At 38.7% G+C, this 12530-nt stretch overlaps 1 protein-coding gene across 1 annotated transcript in view; it reads left to right on the forward strand.

The window, feature by feature from the left end:
- Positions 1–11274, forward strand: part of SLC39A6 (solute carrier family 39 member 6) — a 20805-nt gene extending 9531 nt beyond the window's left edge. Inside the window, exons 6-10 of the mRNA XM_024764143.1 lie at positions 3366–3471; positions 5871–6248; positions 7345–7425; positions 9045–9235; positions 10008–11274. Coding sequence (XP_024619911.1) covers positions 3366–3471; positions 5871–6248; positions 7345–7425; positions 9045–9235; positions 10008–10160 — 909 coding nt within the window. The 3' untranslated portion in view covers positions 10161–11274. The remainder of the gene's footprint in view (positions 1–3365; positions 3472–5870; positions 6249–7344; positions 7426–9044; positions 9236–10007) is intronic.
- Positions 11275–12530: the final 1256 nt, after the last annotated feature.

Genomic DNA, 12530 nt, shown 5'->3' on the forward strand with positions numbered 1-12530 from the left:
GGCTATTTCCTTTCCCATGTTAGGGAAGTTTTCGACTATAATATCTTCAAATATTTTCTTGGGTCCTTTCTCTCTCTCTTCTTCTGGGACCCCTATAATGCGAATGTTGTTGCATTTAACGTTGTCCCAGAGGTCTCTTAAGCTGTCTTTATTTCTTTACATTCTTTTTTCTTTATTCTGTTCTATAGCAGTGAATTCCACCATTCTGTCTTCTGGGTCGCTTATCCGTTCTTCTGCCTCAGTTATTCTGCTATTGATTCCTTCTAGTGTAGTTTTCATTTCAGTTATTGTATTGTTCATCTCTGTTTGTTTGTTCTTTAATTCTTCTAGGTCTCTGTTAAACATTTCTTGTGTCTTCTCGATCTTTTCCTCCATTCCTTTTCCGAGGTCCTGGATCATCTTCACTATCATTATTCTGAATTCTTTTTCTGGAAGGTTGCCTATCTCCACTTCATTTAGTTGGTTTTCTGTGGTTTTATCTTGTTCCTTCATCTGGTACGTAGCCCTCTGCCTTTTCATCTTGTCTATCTTTCTCTGAATGTGGTTTTCATTCCACAGGCTGCAGGATTGTAGTTCTTGCTTCTGCTGTCTGCACTCTGGTGGATGAGTCTATCTAAGAGGCTTGTGGAAGTTTCTTGATGGGAGGGAGTGGTTGTGGGTAGAGCTGAGTGTTGCTTGGGTGGGCAGAGCTCAGTAAAACTTTAATCTGCTTGTCTGCTGATGGGTGGGGCTGGGTTTCCTCCCTGTTGGTTGTTTGGCCTGAGGCAACCCAACACTGGAGCCTACCTGGGCTCTTTTGTGGGACTAATGACAGACTCTGGGAGGGTTCACGCCAAGGAGTACTTCCCAGAACTTCTGCTGCCAGTGTCCTTGTCGCCATGGTGAGCCACAGCCACTGCCCGCCTCTGCAGGAGACCCTCCATCACTAGCAGGTAGGTGTGGTTCAGTCTTCCCTGGGGTCACTGCTCCTTCCCCTGCCTCCGGATACACACACTACTTTGTGTGTGCCCTCCAAGAGTGGAGTCTTTGTTCTCCCCAGTCCTTTCGAAGTCCTGCAATCAAATCCCACTAGCCTTCAAAGTCTGATTCTCTAGGAATTCCTCCTCCCGTTGCCGGACCCCCAGGTTGGGAAGCCTGACGGGCTCAGAACCTTCACTCCAGTTGGTGGACCTCTGTGGTATAAGTGTTCTCCAGTCTGTGAGTCACCCACCCAGCAGATATGGGATTTGATTTTACTGTGATTGGGCCCCTCCTACCATCTCACTGTGGCTTCTCCTTTGTCTTTGGTCGTGGGGTATCTTTTTTGGTGAGTTCCAGTGTCTTCCTGTCAGTGATTGTCCAGCAGCTAGTTGTTTTTCTGGTGTTCTCACAAGAGGGAGTGAGAGCATGTCCTTCTACTCCTCTATCTTAGTTCCTCCCCTATTCCTTTTTAGAAAATATTTAGTTTCTCTTTTCAAGGGCATCCAGATCTTAGTGTTATTTACATAAGAGCTTTTAATCTCATTTGGTTCTCTCAAAAAGAAAAAAACTATTTGTTATATGGCAAGTATTCAGAGCTCTTCAGACCCATAACAGAAAATGTTACATACGATTTCCCTTAAGACATCCATCCTGCACCCCTGGAAAATTCTATATGTCATAGTTTTAGGTTATGTCGATCTGAAATCTCTACATTCAGATTAGGGTTAAATCACATACTTGGTATAGTTAGATGGTTATAATAGTTCCATGTCAAACTTTCTTTCTACTGGATTCTCAGGTTTCTTGCCCATGCTGGAAACCAGAGAATCATCTCTGTCTCCCTCATCCTTATATCCAACCTAGTTTTATTAGATGTATCCAGAAATGTAATTTTTCATTTCTCTCCATCTTCCTTACTATCATCCTGGTCCACGCCAGACTTACATGGGTGATAGCAGTTGCCTCCTAACTGGCCTGTCTACATTATTCTGTTGTCCTAATGCAGAGAGCAGGCAGAGGGATTTGTTTAAATGTTTGTTATATGCTCTCATATATATATGCTCTCATAGCACTGTGTATTTTTCCTTTGTAAAATATATCAAAAATTTCAATCAAAGAATTGTATAATCATTACCTGTGTAAAGCCTCCCTCCCTGTGGGTGATAAGCTTCCTTGGGAACAAGGACTATGTGTATCTTGTTTTACGACATATTGGTATATTGCCGCCATTCAGCGTAGGGAACATTACAGGCTCTTAATACTTAGGGAATGAAAGAATTGCTTAAAAAGTCTATGTTCTACAGATAATCATTGGCAAACAAATAAAGTATCAACTAAAGTAATTTAAAATACCATGAATTCACTTATTTTCACAAATATTTAAGTACTTTCTCTGTGTTTGAGGCATTTTGCTAGAGGTAGGTATAAAGATTTGTCTGTGCTTGCCTTTAAAAACTTTATAACCTAAGAAGGTACAGATATTTTATATACTGTTAGAGCTAGAATGAAATCTCAGGTATGGTGATGATTAAGTCATATTCAAAAGATACTGCAAATAAGAACTCTATTATTTTTGTGACAGTTTTCATTATCTTGAATATTCTGTGTAAGTAGTAATAAACAGGCACCATTGTTCAAACAGTGACCTTTATTCTTGGGCTCTGAGATATGGACAGTATCTCAAGTATGGTATTCAGTTGGTTAAAAAACCTAGTGATAAATTCAAGGCTAACTAATAGAGATTTGTTTAAAAAGACAAAAGCTTGTTAATGGTGTTTTACTACACGAAAAGTATTTTAGTTTTATAACAAATACATATCGATATCACGGTATAGTTTTAATTTATAAAAAGTATGGAAAGTATGGGGTTTCAGTGCCCAAAAGAGGCACTGGAGGAAACTAAGCAATTGGTTAGCAGATCACTAAATTCCTGGAGAACGTGCCTCTAGCTGGTTCTAAATCAATGGCCTGAGGCAGAGCTCAGCTTTAATGTGTATATGAGTCACCTGGAGATCTAGTTAAAATCCCCATTCTAATCCATTAGGTCTGGGGTGTAGCCTGAGACTGTGCATTTATAAAAAGCTCCCAGGGATGCAGTGCTGTTTGCATAAGACCAAATTTAGGCTGTGTGACCTAGGGGGACATTCAGAAAGATGAGTATGTAATTTTTCTTTCATACTACTGAAGCATTAATTCTTTACCTTTCTGAAGAGTTTATGCCTAAAACAAACTACTAGGTGCTATGAAGTTAAGTACAGGCCCTGCCCTTAGATGGGGTTTATTCCATTAGAAGTCTGTTACTCTGCTGTCTTTTTCGATGAAATCTTTTGCTTAACTGTTTACCTAAAGATGTATGCATAAGCAAACTGCCTATTTTAAAGTATCGCTTTTCCTTGCTATTGTAGAATCAGAAAAAACCTGAAAATGATGATGATGTGGAGATTAAGAAGCAGTTGTCCCAGTATGAATCTCAACTGTCAACAAATGAGGAGAAAGTAGACGCAGATGATCGTAAGTCCTTATAAATCTGAGAGCTGGAGGGAATTCAGTGCTCTGTGATTTGCAGGCAACCTGGACTGTCTGGAAGAGGGGGAACCATATTCCAGCCCCACCCGCACCCCCTTTTTTTTTTGGCTGCGCCACGTGGCTTATGGGATCTTAGTTCCCCGGCTAGGGATCGAACCTAGGCCCTAGCAGTGAAAGCACGGCGTCCTAACCACTGGACCGCCAGGGAATTCCTCCACCCCCCGCTCTTTTTTTTTAAACTCATACTTTCTTTTAATTGCCAGTGAGTTGGTTATTTCTATATATACTTAAATCTCTTTTTTCTCTAATTTTTTATTTTGAGGTAAATTCAGACTTAAGAGAAAAGTTCCAAGAATAGTACAAAGAATTCCTGTACCCCTTTCTTATATTCCCCATTTATTTTACCTACATTTATCATTCTTTGTCTCTTTCTCTCTGTAGACATACATACACATTTTTTCCTAAACCATTTGAGAATAAGTTACAAACATGATGCTTCTTTACCTCAAAATACTTAAGTTTATGTTTCCTAAGAAGGACATTCATTCCCTTGTAATCACAGTTCAGTGATCAAAATCAGGAAATTAAAGCTGATACAATGGCATTTTCTAGTCTATAGACCTTTTTCGTGTTTTTCCAATTGTCTTAATAATTTCTTTATACTCCCCTAACCCCTAAAAGGAAAAGAAATGATCCAGAGTACAATTCAGGATCAAATGTTGCATCTAATTTCCCCTCATTTTGGGTTTGTCTAATGTTTTCACATTAGGTTGATCAGTTTGGGCAGGAATACCACAAAGTGGTATTGCATCCTTTTCAGTGACATGGTGTGCCACCCGACATGAAGCTCTCTGTCACACACAGGTGGTGTTAATTTTGATCATTTGGCTAACGTTGTGTCTACCATGTTTCTCCACTGTAAAGTTACTGTTTCCTGTAACTTGTTAGCTTGGCATTTCTTGTTGGACAGACTCAGTTAAAATTGAAATTTTAAACAAAACGCCTTACGACGACCTTCAAGGTCCTGCCCTGCCCTCCACTCTCTCCAATGGTTTGCCCTGTCCAGCCTCACTGGCCTCCTTTTCATCCTTTGAGCACACCAGGTCTGTCTCAGGGCCTGGCACTCACTGTTTCTTCAGTTCGGAGTACTCTTCTCCCGGGTCTTCATATAAATTCCCCCTATCATTCCATTCTCAACTCAGACATCTTGTCCTCAGAGGTCTTCCCTGATCACCTGAATACAAAGGTCTCCCAGTCATTCTCCTTCATGTTACCCTGTTCTATTTTCTTCCCATGCCTTCCAAGATTACCTTATTTATACATGTATTTCTTTGTTAAGTGGCTATCTACCCACAAGACAATAAGCTTCTCGAAGGCAGAGACTTCGTGCTGACGCACTTTGTCCCAGTATCTGGGCAGGTGCCTGGCCCAGAGCAGATACTCAATATATAGTTGCTGACTAAGGAGGAAGAAGAACTTTATTGTTGCTACCAAGTTATTTGTAAGATTTCCTGTCCACCCTTTATTTTCCAGCATGTTGCTTTTCTCTAAAGAGCAAGTGAATACTCTCATTTGTCTTCCTATATCTATTCTGTCTTCAACCTCTGTAATGGGCTCCAGTGAAATTTATAATGATGAGAGGAAACAGCTATTCTAGAATTGGGCCACAGTATCGGGAATGCTCCCAAGAAAGTTGATACCAGTGTATAAAAAAGAAAAAACAAAAACTTATTGTTGCAATTTATTTTACACAGATAGATAACAAATGTTTCTTGGTGATGATGGTATTTCAGATTCTTGTTTTTCCTTTTTTTTTTGACCATGCCACACGGCTTGCAGGGATCTTAGTTTGCCGACCAGGTATTGAACCCAGGCCCTCAGCAGTGAAAGCACCAAGTTCTAACCACTGGACTGCCAGGGAATTCCCCTCTTCTGTTTTTCCTTGAATTTTGAAAGAGAGGAACTCAGATGACAGAATTATGCATGTTTTTTATTTCCAATTTCCAGTATTTTTCTGGAATATTTTTCTTAAATATTTTAAATACCAAAAATGAAATATTTTTATAAAGTAAGTATGTGCTTCTTTTATAATTGGAAAAAAATCATCTTTAAAAACATAAGGAGGCAGAAGAAATTAAGGGAGGATCTGGGGGTAGTTACTGAAGGTTAACATTTAAAATTCATTCTTAGTACATGAGATCATTTAACTACTGATGTTTTTCATCAACAATACTCTAATGTCTAGTTCTGCCAGGTCTGTGTGAGAGAGTTGCCATGCTTTAAGATCTTTTGTTGACTTTGTCAGTGGAGATGTTTGAAATGTGTCCATGCACATTAACAAAGCCATTTGACTTTGTCCCACTGTCCTTTATGTTTATACCTAGGACCTGAAGGCTATTTGCGAGCTGACTCACAAGAGCCCTCCCACTTTGATTCTCAACAGCCAGCAATCTTGGAAGAAGAGGAGGTCATGATAGCTCATGCTCATCCACAGGAAGTTTACAATGAATACGTACCCAGAGGGTGCAAGAATAAATGCCATTCGCATTTCCATGATACACTTGGCCAGTCAGATGACCTTGTTCACCACCATCATGACTACCATCATATTCTCCATCACCACCACCACCAAAACCACCACCCACACAGTCACAGTCAGCGCTACTCTCGGGAGGAGCTGAAGGATGCCGGCATTGCCACACTGGCATGGATGGTGATCATGGGGGACGGCCTGCACAATTTCAGCGATGGCCTAGCAATTGGTATATATCTATGTATCTGTCCCTTGTTGGTTGACTCTGAAAATGTCACATGAAAGTACCAGTCTTATTTTAACAAGGAATAGGTTGGTTTGATAAGGCTATTGACTTCTAAGATTATCAAACTGTTATTTCATTTTTGGCTGCTTTGACAATGAAGTACTTGATAAATGTTAGTTTAAGTGCTGGAAACTGTGCTTGGCCCTTTATCTAAATTGTGACTACCAAAAGTTGTTTTAATTTGCAGGCTCAGGCTCTAAGGTGTTTGGAGCACATGTGAGGATTTTTTTTTTCCCCCAATACATTTGAGTTCTCTTATCTGCAATATAAACAGTATTTATTAAAGTTAAATACTTCCATCATCTTTTCTTTTATGCTAAAGGAATCTTCATATATCTGATAAGTTTAATTACTAATCTCTACCGAAAGAAGAATTACAGTTTTTTTGCTATTAAATTGTTGTGCTACAATTGAGCGGTAATAGAAATACTTAAAAATTGTAGTAACTTAGTGCTGGGAGGAACCATGGAAATAAGTACAGATTAGGTAGCCAAGGCCTGGCAAGGTGAACCACTTGCCAAGGAGGCAGTGCTGTTTTGTAGCCCAGCCTGGCTCCCTGGGAGCTTGGTGCTCTTCCTTCTCTGCACTGTGCACAGCATAAGCGACAATGGAGGATGTGCGAACACTCAGACATGGTAGTCTAATTATATAGTGAATTCCTCTGAGGCCAGGAAACGTACTTGTACTCTTGACTGCTGAGGGGTTTTTCCTAAACCTTTTAAATCAGTTTGTTTCATATTTTTAAGTAAGTGTTCTATGTGGTAGCAATTTACTTCTCAGGTTTGTATAAGATCATTTAATCACTCTAAGGCATAGTGGAACCTTCCCTTCTCAATTGTATCTGCTTGTGCTCCTTTGGGAAATTTAAATCTAATTGAATGTAATCTAACATTACTTATGGAGAAGGTACAGAGTGCAGTTGAGAAAGTTCTGTTTATTCACAACCAGAATATATTTTATTTCTTTTGTATTTCATTGTGTATGCTGTTAAGATTTTAAAAATACACACCCACAAAATAATGTGGTGATTTTTACACAGGTGCTGCTTTTACTGAAGGTTTATCGAGTGGTTTAAGTACTTCTGTTGCTGTGTTTTGTCATGAGTTGCCTCATGAATTAGGTAAGAGAACCCTACAAATGGTATTTTCCAGGTGGGTAAAGTATCTTAGTGTCCCTGGCTTTTGCTAATGATAGCTTCCGGCAAGCTTCCTCATTTATGCCTTCTCCTAAGTCTACTAACCTAGCCAGCTTTCTTTCTTACTGAGGACAAGTTTGTTTCCAGCCAGAATTCTAACCCTGCGATTACAATTACACAATTGCCTGTGTGGGGTTGCCAGAGAGATACCTGAGTCCCCTCTCTTTTCCTCTTCCCCTACCAGATATCTTCCTATACCAGCATACTGGTGATATCAGTGATCGTTTTCTTCATATGCACAATATGAATAAGACCACAGGAATCTAAAGAATCATCTTCCATTAACAGACAGAAGTTGACAAAGAGTATTTCACTCACTAGAGCTAAAGAAATGAGAAGTTGATGAATAGTGTTTTGAATTCTTTTTCTCTGTCACTGGGACTTAAAACCTTCCCAGAGTTGTCCTGGTTCCCAGTTCGTGTCCTTGTTTTTCTTCATATAGATGCATATTTGCACACACCTGTAATGCCATTTTCACTTTTGTTCCTTGGCATGTGTTCTGCCATTTAGAAGGCCTCCCGTCTTCATGCTCCATGCTTGTAATCCTCAACATCTGGTCTGTGTTGTGCATTCTATTTTTATTTTTGTTTATTTATTTATTTTTGGCCACACCACGTGGCTTGTGGGATCTTAGTTCCCCGACCAGGGTTTGAACCTGGGCCCCCTGCAGTGGAAACGCAGAGTCCTAACCACTGGACTGCCAGGGAATTCCCTATGTTCCACATTCTAGATCCTTCATGTGCCATGAAGCCTCTCTCAGCTATTCTCATCTTAATTTCTTTTTTTCTCCTTTTATAACCAGAACATTAGACTCTTTAGCTCTTAATTATATATTTCCTTAATCATTTGCTGATCATTTCATTTGTGTTCTCTACTCCCTCTTCCTCCTTGTAGCCAGTTAAAAGCTCCTTGAAGACAGTGCAAGAGCACAATAGTTGATACTTATTGACATTTGTAGTATTGACATTCATTGACAAAGTGGAAACCTTAAGAAATACTTTGGATAAAAGATATCTTAGTTTATAAAGCTGTTAGGGTGTTTACACTGATTAACACTGTTAACCCTGAGTAATTCTTTTTTTTTTTAAGTTAATTAATTGATTTTTCTGTCTGCCTTGGGTCTTTGTTGCTGTGCTCAGGCTTTCTCTAGTTGCAGCGAGCAGGGGCTACTCTTCGTTGTGGTGCACGGTCTTCTCATTGTGGTGGCTTCTCTTGTTGTGGAGCACGGGCTCTAGGCACGCGGGCTTCAGTAGTTGCGGCACGCAGGCTCAGTAGTTGTGGTATGTGGGCTCAGTAGTTGCGGCTTGCAGGCTCTGGAGCACAGGCTCAGTAGTTGTGGCACATGGGCTTAGCTGCTCTGCATCATGTGGGATCTTCCCGGACCAGGGGTCAAACCCATGTCCCTGCGTTGGCAGGCGGATTCTCAACCACTGCACCACCAGGGGAGCCCTGGAGAATTTCTTAAATCTGGAAAGTTTTTTGCGTATGTGTCTTAAAAATGATTTTTTAATTACCTTATCTCCTTTTTTTGTTTTCTGTTAAAGGTGACTTTGCTGTTTTACTAAAGGCTGGCATGACTGTTAAGCAGGCTGTTCTTTATAATGCTCTGTCAGCCATGCTGGCATATCTTGGAATGGCAACAGGAATTTTCATTGGTCATTATGCTGAAAATGTTTCTATGTGGATATTTGCACTTACTGCGGGCTTGTTCATGTATGTTGCTCTGGTTGATATGGTAAGTTTTTAAGAAGTCAGTAGAGAAAATGTTCAATGAAACCATTTTTAAAAGGGTTTAGATTAAATATCGTTGCAGTGAGAAGTGATTCTAATGCTCGACAAAGTAGCATATAAACTATAAGTCCTTGATGGTTTTATCTTTTTGGATTGTTGCTCACAAGCACATCTTTGTCCTGCCTAATGTGTATAAGGATATACAAAAGTATCTACCCCCTTCTGATGTGTCTTTTTGAGAGGAGAGTTTCAGTAATTAGGCATTGAACTGTCTATAGACATGTAGGAAACCTACCACAAGCCACATACTGTTGGCGAACTGTGTATACTTCAGAATGCTTAAAGGTTTCTTATTAATGGACGAAGGAGTCATCTTTTTGTCACCAAAGTCCACCTAACAATCTCAGCCAATCTTATTGCTAAAATTATATTTTATATGATGTAAGGCTTCCATATCTCTGAATTTCAAGCGAGCCACATGTTATATACAGATACAGACAGTAAGCAGGGTAATCAGTGTAGCTCTCCATTTTACAGTGGAGCAAACTGGACCAATATAAATTTTGACTTGCTGAGCAGACCATGAATAATCATTGTTAATTAAGCTGTTAGAAAATGCTGTGTGACATTATTAGCTAGAGTCAGTGTATATATGTGGTCATGTTTTAGAGAATTGACTCATAATATATCCAGCTACATATAAAGCCGTCTTGCAGATTCTTCTAAAAACTAACCTGTGGTTCTGGAAACCTAAAGGTTGCTCTTTTTTTTTTAAGGTGCCTGAGATGCTGCACAATGATGCTAGTGACCATGGATGTAGCCGCTGGGGATACTTCTTTTTACAGAATGCTGGGATACTTTTGGGATTTGGAATTATGTTGCTTATTTCCATATTTGAACATAAAATTGTGTTTCGTATAAATTTCTAATTAGGGTATAAATGCTAGAGTAGCTTAAAGCTATAGTTTGCTGTCTATAGTTTGAGTAGGTCATAGGGAGATGAGTTAGTATGCTATGATATGTAGCATTTACGGTTAGTGGATTTTGTGATTTTTGTATTGAATATTGCCATTTGTTATGCTTATAAGGTCAGTTATGGTGGTAACATAAAGGTACGTTTAATATTTAAGTTATTCTATTTGGGGAATGTAAGCTATATGTGCAATTTACCAATATTACCGGTTTATGGTATAAACAAGAGGTTTGGCGTGACATGTTCTGTATATTTCAGAAAAGAAATGTCTTTAATGCTTTTTCTAGGACTAATTTAATATAGTAATTCCCATGCTGGATTTTAGGCCTCTGAAGAACTGCTGGTGTTTAGGAGTAAGAATACACGTGAAGCCTAAGATACCAATAAAGCTTAAACTGAATTTAAGCTAAGAAATAAGGGAAAAAAGAGAAGAAACTGTATAAATTGAGAAGGCATAGGTTTCATATTAAAAAATCACAGAACTGGTTTAAAAATAGAAGGGAAAAATTTAGATTTAAATGAAAAAAAGCAATATTGAGTATAGAGTACATTGATAAACATTTTTGTCAGAGTATTAATGTTCCCATAAAATCTCAGCACTTTTTACTAATTTAGTTGTACATTTAACTTTGTATAATAGAGACATCTAAATGTATTTAATAAACTCAAGCAAAATATATCACTTGACCAAGAAATTGGAATTTTAAAATATTTGTGTGGATGTACACCAGATGAGTATGAGCGAGTTTATGTATTGTCAAAAGACTTGGATGTCCCAGGTTAACTTACGTGTCACCCAAGTCACATTACTGGATGTTCTGGTTATCTGGTTTACCACATGTCAGCATATTAGCATTTCGATACATATTAGGACATTAAAACCGTACTGGTTATAATTTGACTTCTTGGATTCAGAAAGTACTTTGGTATCTTTCAGTGCTTCAATGTTGTTGTTATGAGCAATTGTCATTTTTATATATAGTACTTTAGATGTACTAGGGTTGTATGGCATTCTCTAGATGTTGCTTTTCTACAAAATAAATTCCCTGTGTCAGCTTGATATCAGATAACAGATTTTCTTTTCTTTTTTTTTTACCATCTTAACCATTTTTAAGCATACAGCTCAATAATTTTATGTATATTCACATTGTTATGCAGTTGATCTCCAAAACTTTTTCACCTTGCAAAACTGAAACTATACCCACTAAACAACTCTTCGTTTCCTTCTCCCCACAACCCCTGGTGACCACCATTCTACTTTCTATTTCTATGAATTTGAGATATCTGATTTTCTTAAGTATAATCCAGATTATATATACTTATCAACACATTTATATTATTGTATTGGGTGGGCTTATTCAATTTTTAAATTGTTTATCACAAAGGGCACTTCAGAAAATATTGGTCCACAGTTTATTCCAAGCTGTCCCTAACTTAAAAAAACAAAAAACAAACCCCAGAGCCTAAGCTTGAAAAGACGCACTAATGCCCTACATTCTAAAGAGAATCAAGAACAACTGGACAAGACCACATAGCCCACCTACTGAAAGACAATTGGACCAGCATTTCTATTCCCCAAACCAAGTGAAAGGAATGAGTAATGAGAATTACTTGGATTGGGGGGGTGCCTGAAAAGATGAGATGAGGCATCTCCTTCTCGGGCTGAATGATTACTCTGCTTCAGAAACCCACAGATCTACCCTAATGCCACTGCTGGATCAGTGCAAGATGAAGTTCTAGAATCATTGGAAATGTTCCTCCAGGAGTTTTGGAAACACAGACTTGTACCTACTTCCTTCACACAGATTCTCAAGGTGGAAGGTGTGCTGGACCAGCCCACAAAACAGGATGATAGCAGCCTTAGTTCCCACTCCAGTTTGAACTCACTAGTGAGTATGTAGAAGATTTAAGTAGTTGGTTCCCATGGCTCTCTGTGGGAGAGAATGGAGATTAGAGGAAAATGCAGGAACTGTAGAATATGAACCAAAGGCTGATCCTTTGGAGGGGAGAAACTTATCAGACTGATAGAAAATGAAAAGGCACAAATAAATAATACCTTGAATGAAAAAGGAGACATAAATAGAGATATAAGGTAGATTCAAGCAATCATTAAAACAAATTATTTGAAATTTTTACTGATTTTTCTGGAAAAATAAATGTCCACTCAAGGAAAAATTGAGAATCAGTAACTGTTAAAAGAAAACGCTCACCACATCACAGTTGTCCTCAACCTCCCTCAAAATAACACCCTTTTGCTGTGAGTTTTACCAAAACTTCAAGTAACACGTTTATCCAAGTAGATTCTGGGGTAAGAAAAAAAGAATGT

Source organism: Neophocaena asiaeorientalis, unplaced genomic scaffold, assembly GCF_003031525.2.
Source record: "Neophocaena asiaeorientalis asiaeorientalis breed wild unplaced genomic scaffold, Neophocaena_asiaeorientalis_V1.1 scaffold670, whole genome shotgun sequence".
Lineage (NCBI taxonomy): Eukaryota > Metazoa > Chordata > Mammalia > Artiodactyla > Phocoenidae > Neophocaena > Neophocaena asiaeorientalis.